The following is a 19,953-nucleotide window of genomic DNA, read 5'->3' on the forward strand; positions in this document are numbered from 1 at the left end:
CATAAGGATGGAGAAACAAGTTCTGGGACTCTCCTGGGTTACGTCTCCATCTGTTTTCCATGCCCTCTTGTCCTCTGACTCTAGAGCCTATTCCAGAAGCAACAGGCACCAGGCAGGGAACAACTGAGAACAGGGTACCAACCCAGGGTTCGAATTACACAATGGGTATCGGAGGAGCCCTATTGTCCAGCGTGTGCCATGACTCCCCAAGTCACATGCACACCCATACATACAAGTGCGGCAGCACAGTCAATAACAGGGTTACTGTTAAAAAAAACATCCTACTATTACTAATGCCGGCAATTCATACCGTCAGTAACATTTCACATTGGCACAATATATTATTTTTTATTTCAGGAACCTTAATGTACACAAAATAAAATATATCCTATAACACAAAGGTGGACAGTTTTTAGACCCCCTCTAAAGGTCTCAGGGGCGGCTTTCAAGCTCCCCTGTAATTTGTACCAACCCATGCCAGGGCACCACAGAATGCTTTTGAAGAACCCAGGAGAAACTGCACAAGGATGCAGGGAGAACATTCGAACTCCACACTAACCACTGTGACACCCCACCACCCCTCCCTGCATCTTTAATGAAACAAAAATAACATCATGATACAGGCAATGATGTTACTGACTTTTTCTTTACATGAAAGACGTCACAAAACTACATGCAGACATTTTTCAATCATATACCATACATACAGACAATTCATTAACCCTTAAGCGAAGAAAAAGACAAGCGGAGATAGCTAATGAATGTCAATCCTGCCTGACTGATGCCATGTTTCTGCAGCAGAAGAATAACCCATTTCATTTTATTAATGGCAACATATCGCAAATAGCTCTACATTTCTCATCACAATTAAACTACCATGTATTTGCTTTGTGTGATTAAATTGGCGTATGGCCGGATCGCAGTGACATCGTCACGTGAACACCCACAGCAGTCATGACCTGGGTTGCGAACATCCAGCTAGAAGATCCCCCATGCCATAAAAAAGTTTCTTTAATGTCACCAACAACAGACCCAAATTTCTTCAGCTTACTGGCTTCTTCATCTCCCTCATGCCTCGAACCCAAACCCACCCATTTTAGAAATGATCTTTCCAAGTCCGGAAGTGTCCAGTCCAATCATGCTTTCAGAGTGTTTGACATAGGGGGTAGATCTGGGCATGATGCAGAACCTGCCAGCTTGCGCTCGCAAAGTTTGTCAGCAAACATGTTCCAGCTCAGAGCAAGGTAGACATTATTTCCATTTAAACCCCAAAGAGGGCAAAAAAATGGTTTTTAAAAAAGCCTTTAAAAACATATCTATGTCTTGGTTTTGGTTTGCTACCAGTCAGTATACATGGTGTCCTCTCAAGTCAATGCCTTGCTGTTGGTGGAGATATTTTTATCACATTCATAATTACCTGTCCCTCCAATAACATCAGGAGCCAATGAGCACAATTTGAAATCAGCAGCAACGAACATGGGATTTAAGATAATAATCTGCGTGTTTGGCGACTTGAACGACTGTCCGATTTCACTGAAACATGTCCAAATGAAAAAGGAGCACATAAAATTCAGTGTGCTTTAGGATTACTGCGGATGAAAAGCAGATGTAATGTGTACAGCCTCTTCACTCATTTGAGCACGTATAGAAGGCCTAGTAGTGGAAAGATTTGTTCCAAAGGCTATGTCGACCCCATAAAACAGAATAAATCATCAGCGATCGTTTTACCGTACCATAATTTTATTGATGGAGTGTCGGAGCGATTGCGATTATTAATTGGCCTGTATGATTTCATACAAGATCGTCTGCGTGTGAAATCAGATACGCTTTCGTATTAAGTTTGTCTGCGTGTGTTCCTGTGTACGTGTGCGTGTGTGATGGAGGGAGGGGGAGAGGGGTGTGAGTAAGGGAGAGAGGCAAGCCGTTCACACGGCGCTTCTGCTTCTCCGGCGAGCTGCGCTCCTGTTCCCTATCCGGCGTTCAGCGCTGCGCAGTCCATCCGCAGTCGTCTATCTGCGCTGGCCAAACCCCCGCATCATGCCGGGTCTTTATCTTTTCTTTCTCTCTCTCTCCCTTTTTTCCTCAAATCCGTTCATCAGTATCATCATAACTTAAATCCTGGATGGTTAACATTGCTTAAAGTGTCTTAGAACATTGTTTTATTTACTTGTGAAGCCATGTAGGTCAGTTTTTTCTTCTTCTGCTGAACAGCAATTAGGATGCACAGGGTTTCGTTTGCTTGTTTTCTTTTCTCTTTTTGACCTTAGTCGATTTTTGTGTCTCCGTGCCCCAGAACAGATGCAGAAATGAAGGCGTTTAAGGCACGTCCGAGGCGTGTTCCGGCAGCGGTCGTTAGGTGTGAAGCCGGCCAAGTGCGCGAGACGCGCTGCGTTGCATGTGCAGCGCATCCATAGTTTCACAATTTGTTTGCTGCGGGAGAACAAATCGCCGGGTCTGGTCCGATCCATCATTTCGGCTCGGGGATTTAAAGAGTCGCTAAATATTCAAGTTCTTCAAAGCTTTACCTCTACATAAGGATCAACAGGATTTCTGATATGGGTAAGTGTGTTTGCATAAATTCCTTACTGAAATAAATATTACGCAAAAAAATAATAAAAATCAAGCCCTACGCAACTGTGTTTACCGGGAGGGTATTGCATTTTACATTTTTCTTTACAAAATATTCAGTATTGTCTTTCGTATGAGTTATTTTAACCATAACTATTTTTAGAGTCGATGGGCATTATTTAATTGTATATTTATCACAAAAACAATCGCACCACTAATCAGTATCATTTACGTTCGCTTAATATTTTCTCGGCTTACAGCATCTAACTTATTTACATCAAACGAATCCTATATACAATACGGTGACTTTTGTGTGACAACGATTTTCCGTGTTTATGAATGTAGTATTGACTTCTGGCGACTGAGTTTTTATCCTTTAGTGAGTGGTTTATCCCCATTTTTGATGTAGCGACTCTCACATCTGCATATCAGCGAATCATTGAACATGATCGTCGTGTGCCAGGTGCAAATATTATAAAAACCAGACGTTTTATTTTGTTTTATGTTGCAAACTGGCAAATGCATGTATGTTCCTCCAGAGTCATGTATAAAGCAAATACAAAAAAATATCATGGAAATATCTGTGTGCACTAAGTTCTTTTGAAACTGTGCATCAGGGAAGTGTTTCCGCATGACAAAATTGATGTCCTCTCTAGTCCTTTTTCGCGGTATCCTATCACGCTGATATCTCCGGTGTCAAGGCGACTATTGTAATTGGGCATCTTCCGACAAGTTACTGACAAGCCGGTGTCGAGCCTTGACGGGCACCGTGTTTACATCGTGCCCAGGGGCAGGGTCTGCGTGCCTCACAGCCCGCCCCAGCTCCGGCAGCAGCGCCTTTTCTTTACCATGTTCCATATCAATGTCGCTGCTGAAAGGGGGCGTACCTTAGCCTAGATTAACTCCAGTAGTCATGTAGGGTTTATTATTTAGAACTATTTGTTGTGAGTTCAATGACATGGTCAGGTGTGAATGGAACAGTTATTCCCCATTGCTTTAGTGCCCGGAGTGGCTCTTAACTTTAAATGGGTAATGTGATTGGATGCCACATTTCAGGCGCAGAATTGGCTAAGCAGGCACCTCTGTGGTCTTAAACCTACAGCATTGTGGGCTTGATTCTCACCTCTGGCTCTTTGCTTGGGCGCTTGCATGTTTTTCCCGTGTTGGTGTGGGTCTCCTCCCACATATAAAAACATGTGGTTTAAGTGAGTTGGTAAGTGCATTGTTGCAGGGGCGTTGGAGAAGCGTGGATACCCTGGCAGGCTCCGGGGGGCGGGGGTATGGCAGGACTTGATAGGAGCCCTTGAATATGTAAAAATATGTATCACATTGGCTGGGGGGGGGATGCAAGGCAGGGTGACCAGATAATCCATGCAGCGTTGCCAACTATGGTCAGCTGGCTGGCGTGAGATTTTCAATTTCAGACAGGTCTACACACTCATTTACATGTATATGACAGTTTCATTAATTGTATATACACACGTAGCACACATATGTTGAAATGACATTGATTCCATATCAGACAAAAAGGTTGAAACAACGTTAATCTTCAATGTTTCACTTTATATCGACATTGAATCAAGGTTTTGCCACCATCAATTTTTCAATATTGAAAATATGACCAAAAATCAATTCAGTTTCAATGTTGGTAATATAACACTGACCATAATTCAACGCATTTAACTGTAATTCAACGTTGAAACAATAACATGGTGCTTTCTGGATAGTCTGTAGGGTTTGCGAACTACCGCAACGCAATTCATGTAGCTAATTTTAGGCTTATAATGTAATAATATAAATTTGCCGTAAGATTTCTTGCGTAACCATGAGAGTCAGAAAGTGCGAGTGTCACACCTGATGCTTAACAGCTGGCAGCCCCGTCCATGTCAGAGGGGACAGTATGAGCTACTTCAGGTTTTGTAAACTACCTTAAACCTGAAATGCTCCTGTGCTTCGCCAAATAGTTCAGTTCTTCTTATTCTTGGATTGGCTTGTTTATTTGATTGAATGACTCATCCAGCTGTTTCATATTAACAATAGTGACACAATAGTGATTAGTGGAGACTGACCAATCAGCACACACCAAGAATCCAGCAATTAAATGAAATCCTGGTCATTTTAACTGGAATGGTAGTTTACAAATCCTGTTGCAGCCCAAAGTGTCCTCCATGACATGGATTATCTGGTCATCCTAGGGCGAGGTGACAGTTTGTCAGGAGGGCCAGAAATTCTAGGCATTCCCCTGGCTCTGACGGTGTACCCTGCGCTGGACTGGCATCCCGTGCAGGGTACCTGCCGCCCTGTGCTTCCTGGGATGGATTACTGTGACTGTACTGAACAAGAGCTTATGGCATATGAATAGCTATCACTACACATTTCCATATCGACTCTGCACTGCATTCTGGGCTTTTCGCCTCAGCCTGTGCTATGTGGAACACTACACTGGACTGAGTTAGACTCTGCAAAACTTATCATGATGTGCATGTAACAATAAAAGTGACACTTTAAATTAGTCACTCATTACCAAAGAGAGGTGACCTGGCAGTTGGATGAAATCAAGGCCTAATGAGGATAAATGGTCTGTCTAACTGTATAAACAGCGCAGATGTATGCAAATTAATTATTATTCATGTATTTAACAACCACCACTATCCCCAGTGACATCCACAGACTGAGAAGGGGAGAAAAACAATGCACATGCCAGTTTAAGACAGCCACAAGATGCCAATTTAACAGCGTTACATTTAGAACTCAGCAAGCAGTTAGATGCACGTTAAATGTCATTAACACACTGTCATTTTCTGCTGCCTGACTGATTAAGCAGTAAAGCCGTTAAAAATGTGAACATTTGCATTTCAAGTCTTGAAAGCAGTTCATTACTGGAAGGAACTGGTGGTGAACCAGTGTAGCTGGTAGAAACAGCAAGACCACTGGAACATTGGTCCTTCAGTTGTGCCATTGAAATGTAATGCATTGTTTAGTTTTTAGCTTCTGTCAGAGGTGCAGGGCAGGCAAGGGCCAGGGGAGGGGGGCCGCCGAGGGCGGCCAATTACATAGTACATTGCAACGACAAATCTGCTTTATTTGTGTATTCTGTTTTTCGCAGAAGTGATAACAAAGGTCTTGTGCTTATTAAATTCTTTTTGTTGATGTTATTAATTTACACTTCACACTAAAATAAAGGTAATAAATTTTACCATGCCGGGGGAAGGGGAGTCGGGGGGCCCCATGGAATTTTTTGCCTAGGGCCCCCAGAGTCCATAGAATCGCCTCTGGTTTTAGTCTCAAAACGCGCCACACTCATTACCAAACATATTATATTTGCTACAGAAGATCTGAGGATCTGTAGGATGGCAGGTCAATCTGAGCTTTAGCCTCAGCAAGAGAACTCATTGTGGATTATGTTCCCCTTTAATAAACTGGCATATTACAGTGCAGTGATAAATTATGGCTTATACATAACAGGTGGTGGTTTTGAACCTAGATGTTTGATTAAAATCGGGGCGGGGGAGGGACTGAGGTAACCTTGAATGTGGCATTCGGCATCAGTTTCTACAGAAAAGCATCCAGCTTTATGAATCCATCAGCTGTACGATAGCTGTGCTGCTTTGCAAGAGTGCCTGCTTGGCACCTATTACATTGCCGTAATACACTGTCCATGGCTTATCCCTGTTTTTCTAGGGAACGATTTCAGCGTTGTAGTTAATCATGCATTTGGATTCAGGCCATGTGAGTTTCAGAAGTTCATTACTCTGACACTCCTCCCCCCCTGCATTGCATTCCAGGATAAATTAAAGTTACTAATCCTGTAGTAAAACAGAACAATTAGAAGCAGGATATACTGCAGAAAGTGCAAAACAAACAATTAGTAACGTATAGGCATTCATTTTTAGGATTTTTTTTTTTTGCTTAGATTTTATTACTAGTATATCTGGTTACTATTATATCTGGTCATGCAGGGGGATTTTTGAATTAAGTTTCAGAATTCGGCAACTGATGTGTGAATGTGAAAGTTCTGCAGGTTCTACGTGTGCATATCAGGGTGGTAATGCAAGTGTTTGGTGATCCTGGGCATTTACGGGGCCTGAGGATTTCCGGAGTAAGTTATGTAGGAAGAGTTGACTCATCTGCGGTAACTTCGGTGCCACAGAACTCTCCCAGGTACCACAATTGACTCACAGTATGGTCCCTGGGAGGGTCAACGGTTACTCTGAGCCGTTGAGGAGCTCTCTCTCTCTCTCTCGCTCTCTCTCTCAGCAAAAAAGCTGCCTGTTCATTCTTGAGAAGCAGCCCCATTGCTGTACTCTAGAAGGAAGTGCTTGACTGGAATTTCTTTAGTAAAATATCCATTGAATGGATAAATATGTTTAAAAAAAACCCCTGTAAACTCTGAGAGTCCCTTGGATGAAAGTATCTGCAACACAAATATATATTCCAGTATAACCTTTTGTATGCGACACTTTTCTTAGTACGGATGGAAGAAGAACGAATTTAAGTCACCCAGCTATCTGTAGACTCAGCTAATATTTTACAGGTGAGCAATTCTGGGTTGAGTGGCATGCAGGTGGAAGTCTATTACCTGGCTGAGACCTCGCTGAGGTCTTATAATTGTGTTTGTTCACGCATGAAACTTGGGGATTAGCCTGACCTGCAAAGCAATTTTGGACACAGTGTCTGTGGTTTTTGCTTCTGTGGTATCAGACATACATGACTGGTCTATTTGCTAATGATGTGTCAGTCACTCAAGGGACCATGAAAGACTGACCCCAGAAGAAGTTGGCTCCATACCTCCTCTGTTGCCTGGCTTTGATGTTATTGCCCTCTTGGGTTCCACTCTGTCATGAGGGATATCTGTATTTCTACTTCCCAGAGCCCTTATTGACAAAGTGCTGGAACCGCGCACTGGGAAATTACCGCCTTGGCAGTCTGTGTGGATCTAACCTTAGTCGGTGCAATACCTTCCTGAAGTTTGACATACATGATGGCAGTTTCAGTGGCAGTTCGGGCACAGGGCCCCACGCTCGGGGACGCTGTCAGGTCCTCCTTCCCAGTGGTATGATCTCGAGGGCGGCCGTCCATGTCGGCACTCCCGGTGGCCGTTTAGACACACATAGCATGAGTGCGAGGGAAGGATGAAGGGGACACAATCCTTCAGCAAAGTGAGTCACATTATTACAGGGAGGCATGACGCGGTAGCCCTTCGGGGACACTTCCCACGAGGAGCCACACCATCCACGCAAGCTTCCCGAAATTCCTGCCCCGAGCGCAGCGCCGAACAGCAACGACGGTTTGTCAGTCCGCTGACACGCGATGGACCATGCATCTGCAGAGCTGACCTGCTTTAATCATCAGATCCTCTTCAGCTCACCACTTCGATCTCTTCAGCTCAGTGTTATTGAGGTTTAATTAGCCAGATGTGTCCTTGTGACTCGAGTTTGCTACTTGTTTTCAGGTGAACTGAGTACCTGAAAATTTTAATAGATTTTTTGTTATTTTTTTTATAATAGATCCAGACTGGCATGATGATGAACTCCCTTTTTGTCTTATATTGATGCAATTAATATACCATTGCATTCATTTTAAAACCTGAATTTTATATTTGCACACCTTCAGTTGTGACTAACCGTCAATAATGTAGCATATTTGCTGCAGACAGATGGTCCTTTTGCATATTCACAGGCCTGAACCCCCTCTCAAAAAAAGCCCCCTCTCAGCCCATGCCGGTTATGTGTGAAGGACGCGTTCCCCATCGAGGGCGGCACATGGGGCTCGGCGGAGCCGTCACATCTTTTCCAGGGGTGGGGGAAACACGTTTAAGAAGCACGCATTTTGAAGGCGGACCCTTCTGTGTTGCGGAGCTAAATTTTCTGGTCTAGACTTTAAAAGCTTTTTTTTTTAGTGGAATGGATCAAATAACTGTGTTCTCAACAAGACGCCTTGTTTCCATGTTAGATTAATACGACTCCAGAGCCCCCAAAAACTAATCAGCAAACGAGATGTTTAGCACTAAATCATGACATTCATCAGCAGGATCAGCCCCCTCGCTGTTTTTGCCTAAATTTATACAGCCAGTGATGATTAGCAGAATGTACTAGAAACATGACCATTAATACCAGTCACATTAGCTGGACGTATTTTCTAGTATCACCTTGCCAAAGAGCAGCTCATGTGCTGACAGAGATGTTAATGCTTAGCATTCATAATTATACAAGGCTGGCCTTGACCTGTCCCTTTCATTTAATGGGACGTCACTGTTGGTCTGGGAAATGACATTCATCTCACCATTATTCTGAGGCCAGAGGGACTGTTTAATTTTTCCTTCATTTCTTTGCATTTAAAGAATTACACTGTGGGGAAGATGTGGGGCATTGGCTCACTGCCACAGGGTTGTGGGTTTAAATCCATCCTCCAATCTGTTTGTGTGTGTGTGGGCGACAAGGAAGTGTGGTCATGTATATATGTGATAAAAACCTGTTATTTTGACCCTGTGGGACATTTTTCTGATCCCATAAAGGAAAATTCAATTTCGTAAAATTCTGTGACTACATTAAAAAAACTCAGATAGCCAAAATATCAGATAGACAAAAAATTTTTTGGTTACTTATGCTTAAGGTTAGGACTGGGCAGAAATTAAGGCTGTCATTGTTGAGATCAGGGTTTTTACCCACAGAAATGAATGGAAGTTCCCCACAAAGATATGAATACAAATGTGTGTGTGTGTGTGTGTGTGTGTGTGTGTGTGTGTGTGTGTGTGGTTTATATGTTCTCTCCGTGTCACATGGGTTTCCTCCTGCAGTCCAAAGACAATCAGGCTAATTGTTATCTGTAAATTGCCCATTTGTGATGGACTGGCAGCCCATCCAGGATGTACTCTGTGAAGACTGGGATAGGATCCAGGCCCCGTCATGACCCTCATCAGGAGAAGTGTGTGAATGAGCACAGTCATCCCTGATTAATCTATTCATGAACAAACAATAAAAAAATACAAAATGGTACCTATAAAGGATGCTAATATTCGACACTATAATATTCAAGACATTCCTTACACTCACATAACTGTACAAAAAGTGCAAGTTTATCAGCTGCAAATGCACTGTATATATGAACTGGACCAGGCATGTGTAGAAAGGGGGTGGGGCAGTGTGGGGGCCTGATCACCTGCCTGTGTTGGTATCGATTGCCCCTTTTAAACATTTGACCACCTGCCCCTCAAGCACTCTCTGCAAAGTCCTAAACTGGATTACATGTAACCATTATCTTAGCTCCATATTCCTTTACTGTATCTTTGTTAAGCTCAACTACATTCACTGGAGAGCCAACAACTGGAGTCCAGTTCCCTATGTGTGAGCCAATAAACCTGATTCTTCTTAACAGTAATAATTGATACTTTATTGATCCCCGTGGGGAAACTCTCTTTATGCCTTTGCCCAACTTCCTCTCTGTAGGTGAGAACAGGCTGTGAAGGGCAGCCACCCATAGCAGCACACAGGGAGCTGGAGGCTAAGGGCCCTGCATGAGAACCTGCAGATTTGCCCAAGCCAGCCTCAAACTGGCCACCTTTGGATCACAGACAGAGGCTTAGCCCATTGAGCCACACGGTCATAGTGTAACTAGAACATATCCCAGGACGCATAAGGCATGAGGCATCCTGGATGCTAGCAGACGTGGAAAGTTCTGGTCCAGATATTAAAAAATCCAGATCGTGATTTTGCTTCTATCAACCAGTTGAGTACTCTGTGTTTGTAACTCTTTATACTCAACTGGTTTGCTGAAACAAAATCTAGGGCTGGATTTTTACTTTTTGGGCCTGAGATTTCCACCTCTGGATTCTAGCTGCTTTGACATGACATATACATCCTGTGGTGCCAATCAGAGGGCGTCATCTTCAAACAGAGCAGTGCAGTAAGCAGACCTTCTGTGGGGTTGCCTCGTGACTGTCTCATAAACCTCAGCGATCTCATGGGGTCATGGGACTTTACCGCCCTTGCAGTATTTGCCTTGTAAAAGTGCAACAGTAAATGCCGGTGGGTTTTGGCTTGCACTACGCTGTCTTTTTAAGTACTGATTACCACCCCTTGCTCAGCTCTCCTCCCACACGCCACTATGCAAATTGATGTGATGCCATTAAAACCCGTGAACAAAGACACAGGTGACAGGGTGATTAGCTAAATGATATGCGTGGTAGCCATTTTTGAGTCATAAATATGATCCCTGGGCAAATGCTTTTCAGTCATAACTGACGAGAATCGAAGCTTTTTAAACAGGTTGCGTACTGCATCCCTACCGTCAGAAGGCAGTTCTTAGTCAAAGGCAGGAAATTAAGCTAAAATCATTATGGCTTGAAAGGTCTGAAAAGGTACAAAATAAAATGAAGGGCTGAAAATAAAACAATTATGCCCTTAAATGCTGGCAGGGCAGCACAGCGCTCTAAGTACATGCGTGAATCAGACTTTTAGGGAAAATGCGGTTAAGTGCACCGTCCATGTTCATCTGGGAATGAATGCATCTTCTCTGCTCACGCAAATGAGTCAGCGGCGGCAATAAATAGTGGCTGGGATGCGGTGCCACTCACTCCGCCAGCAGTGGAAGCCTCCGGAAGGCAGGCAATGATGTCAGCCGGTGGCATTTTCGCGGCTGACAAAAGGCTGCCGAGCATCCGCGACAAATAAACACCAATTATCTCGCATCTCCTTCCATCAGTTTGACGGGAGACGTTCACCGTGTAGCACGATGAGTCGCGCTTTCAAGCTGCAGGCCAGATGCTCCCTGCCCTTGATCTCTCCCAAGTGTCAGCCGGCAGTGTACACTGTCGCGCATTAACCCCTTTTACCTATCCACTTAAAGCGCGCCCCTGCATTTTTTTTTGCTCGTGAACGCGCATTACGTAAGAGCTGCGATTTACATGCCTTCAGTTCAGACTTATATATGCGAAGAGTTGCTGCGCGGACAGTTATGTCTTCTGTTTTTTTCTGCGTGTAGTGGATCATTAGGTAACACAAAAGTAGAAAATGAATCCTTCACGCCCCAGGGGGAAATACACATGGCATTCAAAACACCTTGTTAACACTAATGACACGCCGACAGAGCGCTGCACCGTGTCAACCGTGCTATGGGTGTCGTGGTGGATTTGGACGAAAACGGTTGAGCGATTGAGAAATTACAATGTGCCCTCAATTACCCTGGATTACATTTAATGTCCAAAAGGACGCTGTACACAAAAATGCTTTTCTTGTATCAAAACCTTTGTGCAGCCCTTGATGAAGATGTTTGCGGACACCCGGCCGTCCGCTTGCAAGCACTCATCGCAAATATCTATTCTTTTCTGACCCCCCCTCCCCGGCCTCACATATTAAATTGCTTTTTTATAGGGCACGTTTATTTTTTGCCTTTATTTATTCGCCTTGTGAACCCTGGGAGACCTGTAACCGGAGAAATTGCCGTGCTTGCGCCCGGTGTTTGTTTTATTCAGTTCATCTTTCCCTTCCGAAACGTAATTTTGCTTATTCACAGCGGAGCGGCGGCCCGTCGCCAGGTGGCCCGTGATTGCCGCTCGGAGTGCCGCTCGCCTTAACGCGCTTTCCCGGCAGCCCGGCGGAGCGTCGCGGCGACATACCGCTCCGCCTGGCTTCTGTCGCTGTCGCCCAAGACTCCTGGCAAAGATTAATCATGCCTGTTGCAAAATGACTTTGCTAGGCATTCTCCCGGCTTTCCATTATGTTTCGGCCCGTTCATTCAGCTGGATGTTTTACTGTTACAGCCAGGGGAGTCGGGGCACGTCGCTAGTGAGTAATATGTAGGGGACCTTCCGGGCAGCTGAACCCCAAGCCTTTCGGGGCGCCAGTACGTACTACACTGTCTGTTAACTGCCACCACTAAGACATAAATATATTTTTTGCGGCTTCAATTCTTTGGCTGTGAAAGCAAAACATACTGCAATATAGATTTATTGGACCGGTACTGATATTATCAGCTGGCATAAGCCTCCCCTGCTTGTCACAGTAGAGTGTTGAGTCTGAAAGCTTCATCAAGCCGCATGATTTCTGGAACTGCGCTTAAGCGGAGAACACACCTCTTTGTAAATGGCAGCATTGTGAAGCTGATGTGCCGTGCATATGTTACATAAAACACTTATAATCCTCTTCACGTTGCTTACTCGGGTCCTTCAGTTCCAATCCCGAGGTACTAACGCACGTTGCAAGGTTATTGCTGAAGCCAGTGACTACTCCTGTATACGGAGGAACAAGTACACAAAGTATTTAAAAAAAAATCATAATCGTACAATAATTATGTTTGATTTGTGTTTCTGCAGTTCTAAGAACTACTAAGCTCACAATCGCGGCACATACGTTTGGGTAAACCTCTTAATATGATGTACATCACAGCCAATGGAAAGGGGGGCGCACTCAGATTCTTGGAGAGGGTGGTCAGCCGGTGTTCTGACGAGTTGAACTACAGTACCTATCGAGACGTACTATCGAGCCTTTTTGCGCATGTGCAATTCCACCGTTTTGGGATTAGGGTTAGGTTTTAGGGGTTTGGGTTAGGGTAAGGGTTTTAGGGGTTTGGGGGTTTAGGGTTAGGGTTCGGGTAAGAGTTAGGGTTAGGGCTATCGATTAGCACTACGGTAGGATAACTCGACAAAGTAGCTCATTTCTCACAAGAAGTAATTACGATGAGTAAACAGTACATTACATTTAAATCCCGTTTTTTACTCTTTGCTGTATTAGGAGTGGAATTTAGGCTGCAGGGAGGAGAGCCGCAAACACATAGGTTTTGCATTACGGAGCCCGAAAGTGGTCCTGGGGATGGGTATATGTCAATGCGCCAAGTCCATGCACATGTCGTGGGGAGCTTGTAAGGAACAGCGTTGCTGGGCATTGAAACAGCAAGCGCCGTTATAACGATCGGCGACTGCCGCTGGGATCGGTCCGAGGTGCGGGGGATGACGCTTCCCAGACCCGCACTTAAAAAAGCACTCAGGGAAATTGAAGTGACGTTTGAACGCCGCCATCCCCTTATACATTTTCCCCTGAGCCACAGCAATCGAGTAGGGAACACGACACAGCAGATGCATACAGCCGATTGTGTCTCATTAATGTATTAGTGTCGTTCCGATTTTCTCTACGGATTGGTCGCCGTCGTCCCCAATCCCCTCCTGGGCTCCATCTGCACGTTTAAAATGACCTCACTAATGTATACTGGGCAGTGGAATTTGTCGTTAAGCGCGTTAACCGTACCGATGGCATTATTATTAGCCAAAATGGTCTGCATAAATAGCTGTGCACGCTGCATTGGCCCCGACCTCACTTTTTGTGCTCTAAGGCACATCTTTGGAGCCTTCTAAATGTGCTTGTCCAGCAGGTAATGTGCTGAATAAGGAACGTTCGTCTTAATGGTGCCAGTTTCAATAAGCCGGGATTAAGTCGGAAAAATATGCGGAAATAATGAATACCTGGGTATATACTGATATAAAGTCCTCAGCACATATGCTGGTATAAATTGAGTTTAGTAAATATTGTATACTGTTGTTAAAGACCTCGTGTTGTCGTATATATCACTGATAGTCAGTGTCGTTATAAGACGTAATTAATTATTTAATATCATTATTATAAAATAACTCCCTCTATTTCAAGTGTACAGCACGCTAGTTAAAATATTCAGGAGATATTTAGCCATCCATCTTCCAGCTACTTATCGCAGTTCTGGTGGGACCTGGAGTCTTAGGCAGCACAGAGCATAAGACTGGGGTTACATCCTCGATAGGGTGTCAGTCCATCACAAGTTTGATACATGCACACACTCAAAATCTTAGGACAGTTTTGTGATGGCGATTAGCTTAAGCATCGCCTGCAGAATATAGGAGTAACATGCAAAGACAGAGGAGAGGTGGGATTCAAACACACAACCTGTGCTGTGAAGCAACAGTGCCGCTGTTTTTATGTGTGTGCGCGCGCGCGTGTTTTTATGTGTATATATGTATGTATTACCTGGAAAAGGTAACGATGTATCCCGAATGTTATTCTTCTTTAGCCTGTCAGAATATGACATTTCCATCAGTTTTTTTTAATTCCATGCATTTCAATCTTTCCATGTGTCATTTAAGCCCCCCCCCCCCCCCCCCCCCCCGCTTCAAAGGAAGCTTATCCCCTGTGACTTCTCTTTGCCAAAACATCGCCTCTTATGCGAAGCATTATTTTGTGCGTTGCGGTGATAGCAGTGCCCCCCCCCCCCAGTTCTCCCGGTAACCGTACCAACGCTTTGCTCGCTGTGAGGATGTGGGGACAATCTGTGTGGGAGAGGAGTGCGTCTTTTTCCACCGCAGGCACGCCGACGGGGGCGTGAACTGGGGAAGAGCTGCATGCTGCATGTGCAAGGTAAATCCTTGGGCTGGAGAGCCTCGCGCCTGCAGAGGTACGGGCTCGTAACTGAACGGAAGCTGGCTGAAGTTTACCCCCCAAAAATATCGCCCTGCCTTTGTGTCCCTTGAGCGAGGTAATTAACCTAGATGATCTCGCTGAAAGATTTAGTTGTGTGAAAGTGTTTTAAAAGGAAAACCAGTGTCTACGAAAAATCTGCCGAGCATCTGGATTAAATAAATGAATGTCTCTGCCGTAATGGCGTTTAGCTTCTGTAAGGGCTGCTTAGGGAGTAACACTGTGGCTTCACACAGCCGGGACTGTGGGTCTGTGTGTGAACAAGCTGCACACTTTCTCCACGATTGTGCACGGTTCCCCCTGGTGAAGCTTCCTTCTGCCATCTAAAAAACATAGCAGTAGTGTGGTCTTCAAATTGCTCATAGTATGTGAATATGAGCTTGTGTATCCTGCCCTGGGCAGCCATCCCATCCAGGGTGTCCCCTGCCTTTTGCCCTGCGCTTCCTGGGATGGGCTCCAGGCCCCCCCGCCACCCTACAGCAGTCACGGGCCATGGAGGATTTCCATAATGCTGAGGTGCTATTCACTGTTATCGCCACGTAACTGTGTAGCACCACTCATGTGGGACAGGAGCCTCGTTTTTGCACCAGAAGCCATTGCATACATCCGCGTTTAGATACAAGCGTTAATGTTCTTAGCGTTACTGCCTTACGTCACGTTATTTTACGGATCTGTAGCAGGACGGCTTAGAACAAGAATGCAGTTAGGAGACCCAGATCACTTGGAATGAGATTCTCTAAATTCTTATGTGTCTTCTAGAGGGATGCGTATTGCTTGCGAAATGCATGCAGTTTATGTATTATAAGACAGCACTGCAGGGCGCCAGAGCGTGAAACCGAGAAGCTGAAGGGGAGCCGCTTACGTTCCGGAAGCAGAGCAGCCAGATTATGTCATACAGTCATTGTTTGGAATTATTAGCAGTTCTTGGACTCACGTCTTACCCCCCACCCCCCCCCCGAAATCTTTTGTTTCAGGGTCAGGTATTTAGATTATTTTGGAACAAACTGTCCCAGCATGTAAACTCTGCTTTAGAGTGAAGAACAGCTGTGGAGTATGTTTGACTGTATGGGAAAGCGTAGTGCAATGTTTCTCAACCCAGTCCTTGGGGACCCCGAGACAGACCACATTTTCGCTCCCTTCCAGGCCCCGAAATACCTGTACCAGGTACAGGGTGTACTTGTTTGGTTCAGGCTTGCTGGGAGCTGGGAAGGAGCAAAAATGTGAACTGTCTGGGGTTCCCCAAGGACTGGGATGAGAAACACTGGTATAGTGAAATTAGTGTCTGACTGTCAGTTAAGCCAACAGAGGCAAATGGGGGCACTTCCATTCTCTTTCAGAATTGGATTTTCACCATGAACGGTCGGTTTTGTGTAAGATGCCGTTATGACCCAAATTAGTCAGCCGTTTCCCAGAGGCTCGTGTGTACCATTCCTGCGCCTTGATCCTGCAGCAACATTTAAAAACAACAGTGGTCTGTAAAAATGCATTTTCCTTTATGATGTTGCAGCTATATGCTTATATTTAAGTACACGGTGTCAGTTGAACATGTCACACAAGACAAAACAAAGGAACAAAATCGGGAGCTTTGAAGATGAGATGCTACGTGTGGAGGGAGCAAAAAGCCAGACATACAGGTGGATTTTAATTTGTAGAGCAAAGCACGCTGCCTTTTGCGTCAGCTACTCAACATTCGGGGAAATGGTAATTTTTTTTCGCCCTTCCCCTACACGAGTTTCACTCTGCTGTTCTTAAATTAAAGTACTTAAAACTCTTGCCTGTGCTTTGATAACATGACGCATTAAGCTCATATGCAGGCTGCACTCCAACAACAGCGACGTCCAAACCTTCATTACAGCAGTAAAACTCTAGAAAGAACAAAGACGCTTTTCCCCCGTGGGGGAGGGGGGGGGGGGGTACTTGAAAATTGTAAATGTTCTGAGAATGTAAAGCGCTTTTTTTGGGGTCAGTCGCATCATGCAGCTGGGGCCCGGAGGAAGCGTGGGTGATCTGCATTGCCGACGTAACTCGCGTATCCCGTCTTCTCCTGCAGGGTGGTCCCGTGGTGGCAGCCGGCTGGTATGTCTCCTTCTCCAAGTCTCGGTGCTGGCACTGCTTGCCGGCGCAGAAAAGATGTGCCCCCGGGGGTGTCGCTGCGAGGGGAAGATCGCTTACTGCGAGTCAGGATCCTTCCAGGACATCCCTGAGAACGTGTCCAGTGGCTGCCAGGGCTTGTCACTGCGCTACAACGGCCTGACGACCTTGCTGCCATACCAGTTTGCCCACCTCAGCCAGCTTGTCTGGCTCTACCTGGACCACAACGCCGTCGGTGTGGTGGACAGCCGGGCCTTCCAGGGCGTGCGGCGACTCAAGGAGCTGATCCTGAGCTCCAACAAGATCTCACAGCTCCACAACCAGACCTTTCATGGCGTGCCCAACCTGCGCAACCTGGACCTGTCCTACAACAAGCTGCAGGAGCTGCAGCCGGGCCAGTTCCAGGGTCTGCGCAAACTGCAGAGTCTGCACCTGCGCTCCAACGGGCTCACGGGTATCCCCATCCGCGCCTTCCTGGAGTGTCGCAGCCTGGAGTTCCTGGACCTGGGATACAACCGCCTGCGTGCTGTCACACGCACTACCTTCCTGGGGCTGCTCAAGCTCACTGAGCTGCACCTAGAGCACAACCAGTTCTCCCGGATAAACTTCTTCCTCTTCCCGCGACTCCTCAACCTGCGGGCGCTCTACCTGCAATGGAACCGCATTCGTTTCATCACCCAGGGCCTCCCCTGGACCTGGCACACTCTGCAGAAACTGGACCTCTCTGGCAACGAGATCCAAGCCCTCGACCCGGCCATATTCCAGTGCCTGCCCAACTTGCAGATACTCAACCTGGAGTCCAACAAGCTCAGCAACGTGTCACAAGAGGCAGTGGCCTCGTGGACCTCTTTGAACACCATCAGTTTGGCTGGCAACGTGTGGGACTGCGGTCCAGGCATCTGCCCCCTGGTGGCTTGGCTGAGGAACTTCAAGGGCAGCAAGGACACCACTATGATATGTAGCAGCCCCAAATCACTCCAGGGGGAGAAGGTTATAGAGGCCGTGAGGAATTACTCCGTCTGTGAGGATACGCCAACTTCGGCACCGACCTTAATGCCGACGGACCAGCTGACTATGGTCCCCGTGACGACCACTGTGAGACCTCCTCCCCCACCTACTCCTGCCCCCACCACACAAGCAGTCCCCACTTGGCTCAAACCCCAACTCCTCCCGCCTCTTGACTCTGGTCGTACTGACAGGGGGTTCTGGCCTCGTCCAAGTGGTGCCACATCCCCCGGAAACTCACCTGCCACCCCCGAGCCACCGTTTGAGCACATGTCCTTTCACAAGATCGTGGCGGGTGGTGTTGCCCTCTTCCTGTCTGTGTCGCTTATCCTTTTGGTCATCTACGTGTCATGGAAGCGGTATCCCAGAACCATGAGGCAGCTCCAGCAGCACTCGGCAGGCCGGAAGCGGAGGAAAAAGGCCCCAGAGGCCGAGCCGGAGTCTGGCCTGAGCCCCCAGCTCCAGGAGTACTACATGAGCTACAACCCAACGAGCTCGGACACCATGGACATGCTGGTTAACGGTACAGCCCCTTGCACCTGCACCATCTCCGGCTCCAGAGAATGTGAGGTATGATCCGTCAAAAGCTCCCTCAAAATGCTCTCCGCGTCTGGGAGTGAGAGGTAATTTATTTTTGTTGTTGTTGTTGTTGTTTTTTTTTTTTTTTCAACAGCAGAACATTGACTTCTGAGGGCTAAGCACCTTTGATTCTTCTGTCTGGGCCAACATGCTTTCAATTAATTTCAGGCAGCCTTAATTACAGAATTAGACCTGTTGTCATGAAAATTGTCTCCTAACAAATACAGGATTACTCAGAATTAAGAGTGCCTACCCCTGATTCAGTGTTTTTTTTTCACTAATAACACCATCATCAGTCGCTTTTACATGTGCCTCTTTTTTTGCTGTCTCGTTGTTACTCACCCTTGGCGTCATGCAGCCTCCAAGAAACAGAAATTAGACTGTATAAGTTTAAAAATTAAATGGTGTTGAAACACATTCCAGAGGTTGGCTTCTGGAAGCTTCCACATGCCGTCTTTTTACGTGGATCTAGGCTTCCCTTTGCCTTCTTTCATAGGCTGGGCCATTTCTCTGACTTGTTGATAAGAAGCTCTCCCGACCAAGTGTAAATATGGGAAGGTTCTGGACAGGGTTGGGTGGAGCACATCGTAGATGTCTCGGTGCTGCTCTGACAGACTGTTTTTAAACTGCGATGGCTAAGGTGAACCAGGGATTCAGGTTAGATTCATTTTGATAAAGCACGACACATGGAATCCCTTAAATTAGCACTTAGCATGTGGTTTGTGTGTGTGTGTGTGTGTGTGTGTGTGTGTGTGTGAGTGTGTGTACATGCTTATGAATGAGCCGTGACTGAGTAATGACTCGGGTGATCCCTCTGTTCTGTCTGCCCGCTGACCACTGATCACCGCGGGAGTTCAGTCACACAGATGGAGTTTGAAAAGCCGGCCGAAAGTGCAAAAAGGACGCGGTACGAGGCTGGGTCTTTCGTACATGTTGCCGGTGATAGAGAAGGCTGTGCTTCTTCAGGAAAACTTGGCTGGTTATTTCAGCTGCGTATGTTAGGCTACATGCCAAAAACACCATTTCACTGAAGGACAGAGATACCAGGCTCCATGTAGAGGTTGTGAAAGATACCTCTGTGCTTTAACCTAAGTGTGTTTTTCCCTCATCATAGAAACAAGATTATTTCATGCTTTAAATAGGGTGGCAGGGATATAAGGTCTTTCCTCAGAGTTAGATATTAAAGCAAAATATGGGGGTGAGAACAAGTCTAGCATAAAGGAAAACCCTGAAGTGGAAATACGTTGGCAGGAATAAGATCGCCCACCAAGGTCCA

The 19,953-nt window shown here is 46.0% G+C and overlaps 1 protein-coding gene across 3 annotated transcripts in view; it reads left to right on the forward strand.

Moving 5' to 3' along the window:
- Positions 1 to 1,946: 1,946 nt before the first annotated feature.
- The window catches only part of LOC111851777 (leucine-rich repeat transmembrane neuronal protein 4-like), a 37,732-nt gene continuing 19,725 nt past the window's right edge, over positions 1,947 to 19,953 (forward strand). The window contains exons 1-3 of one of the 3 annotated variants that reach the window (XM_072705738.1): positions 1,947 to 2,044; positions 2,294 to 2,559; positions 17,053 to 18,668. In XM_072705738.1, the coding sequence (XP_072561839.1) occupies positions 2,556 to 2,559; positions 17,053 to 18,668 (1,620 nt within the window). In that variant the 5' untranslated portion in view covers positions 1,947 to 2,044; positions 2,294 to 2,555. Of the gene's footprint in view, positions 2,045 to 2,293; positions 2,560 to 14,829; positions 14,943 to 16,581; positions 16,637 to 17,052; positions 18,669 to 19,953 lie in introns of those variants that run through there. The other 2 variants (XM_072705737.1, XM_072705735.1) reach the window with 2 other exon arrangements.

This window comes from Paramormyrops kingsleyae, chromosome 2 (genome assembly GCF_048594095.1).
Source record: "Paramormyrops kingsleyae isolate MSU_618 chromosome 2, PKINGS_0.4, whole genome shotgun sequence".
Classification (NCBI taxonomy): Eukaryota; Metazoa; Chordata; class Actinopteri; order Osteoglossiformes; family Mormyridae; genus Paramormyrops; species Paramormyrops kingsleyae.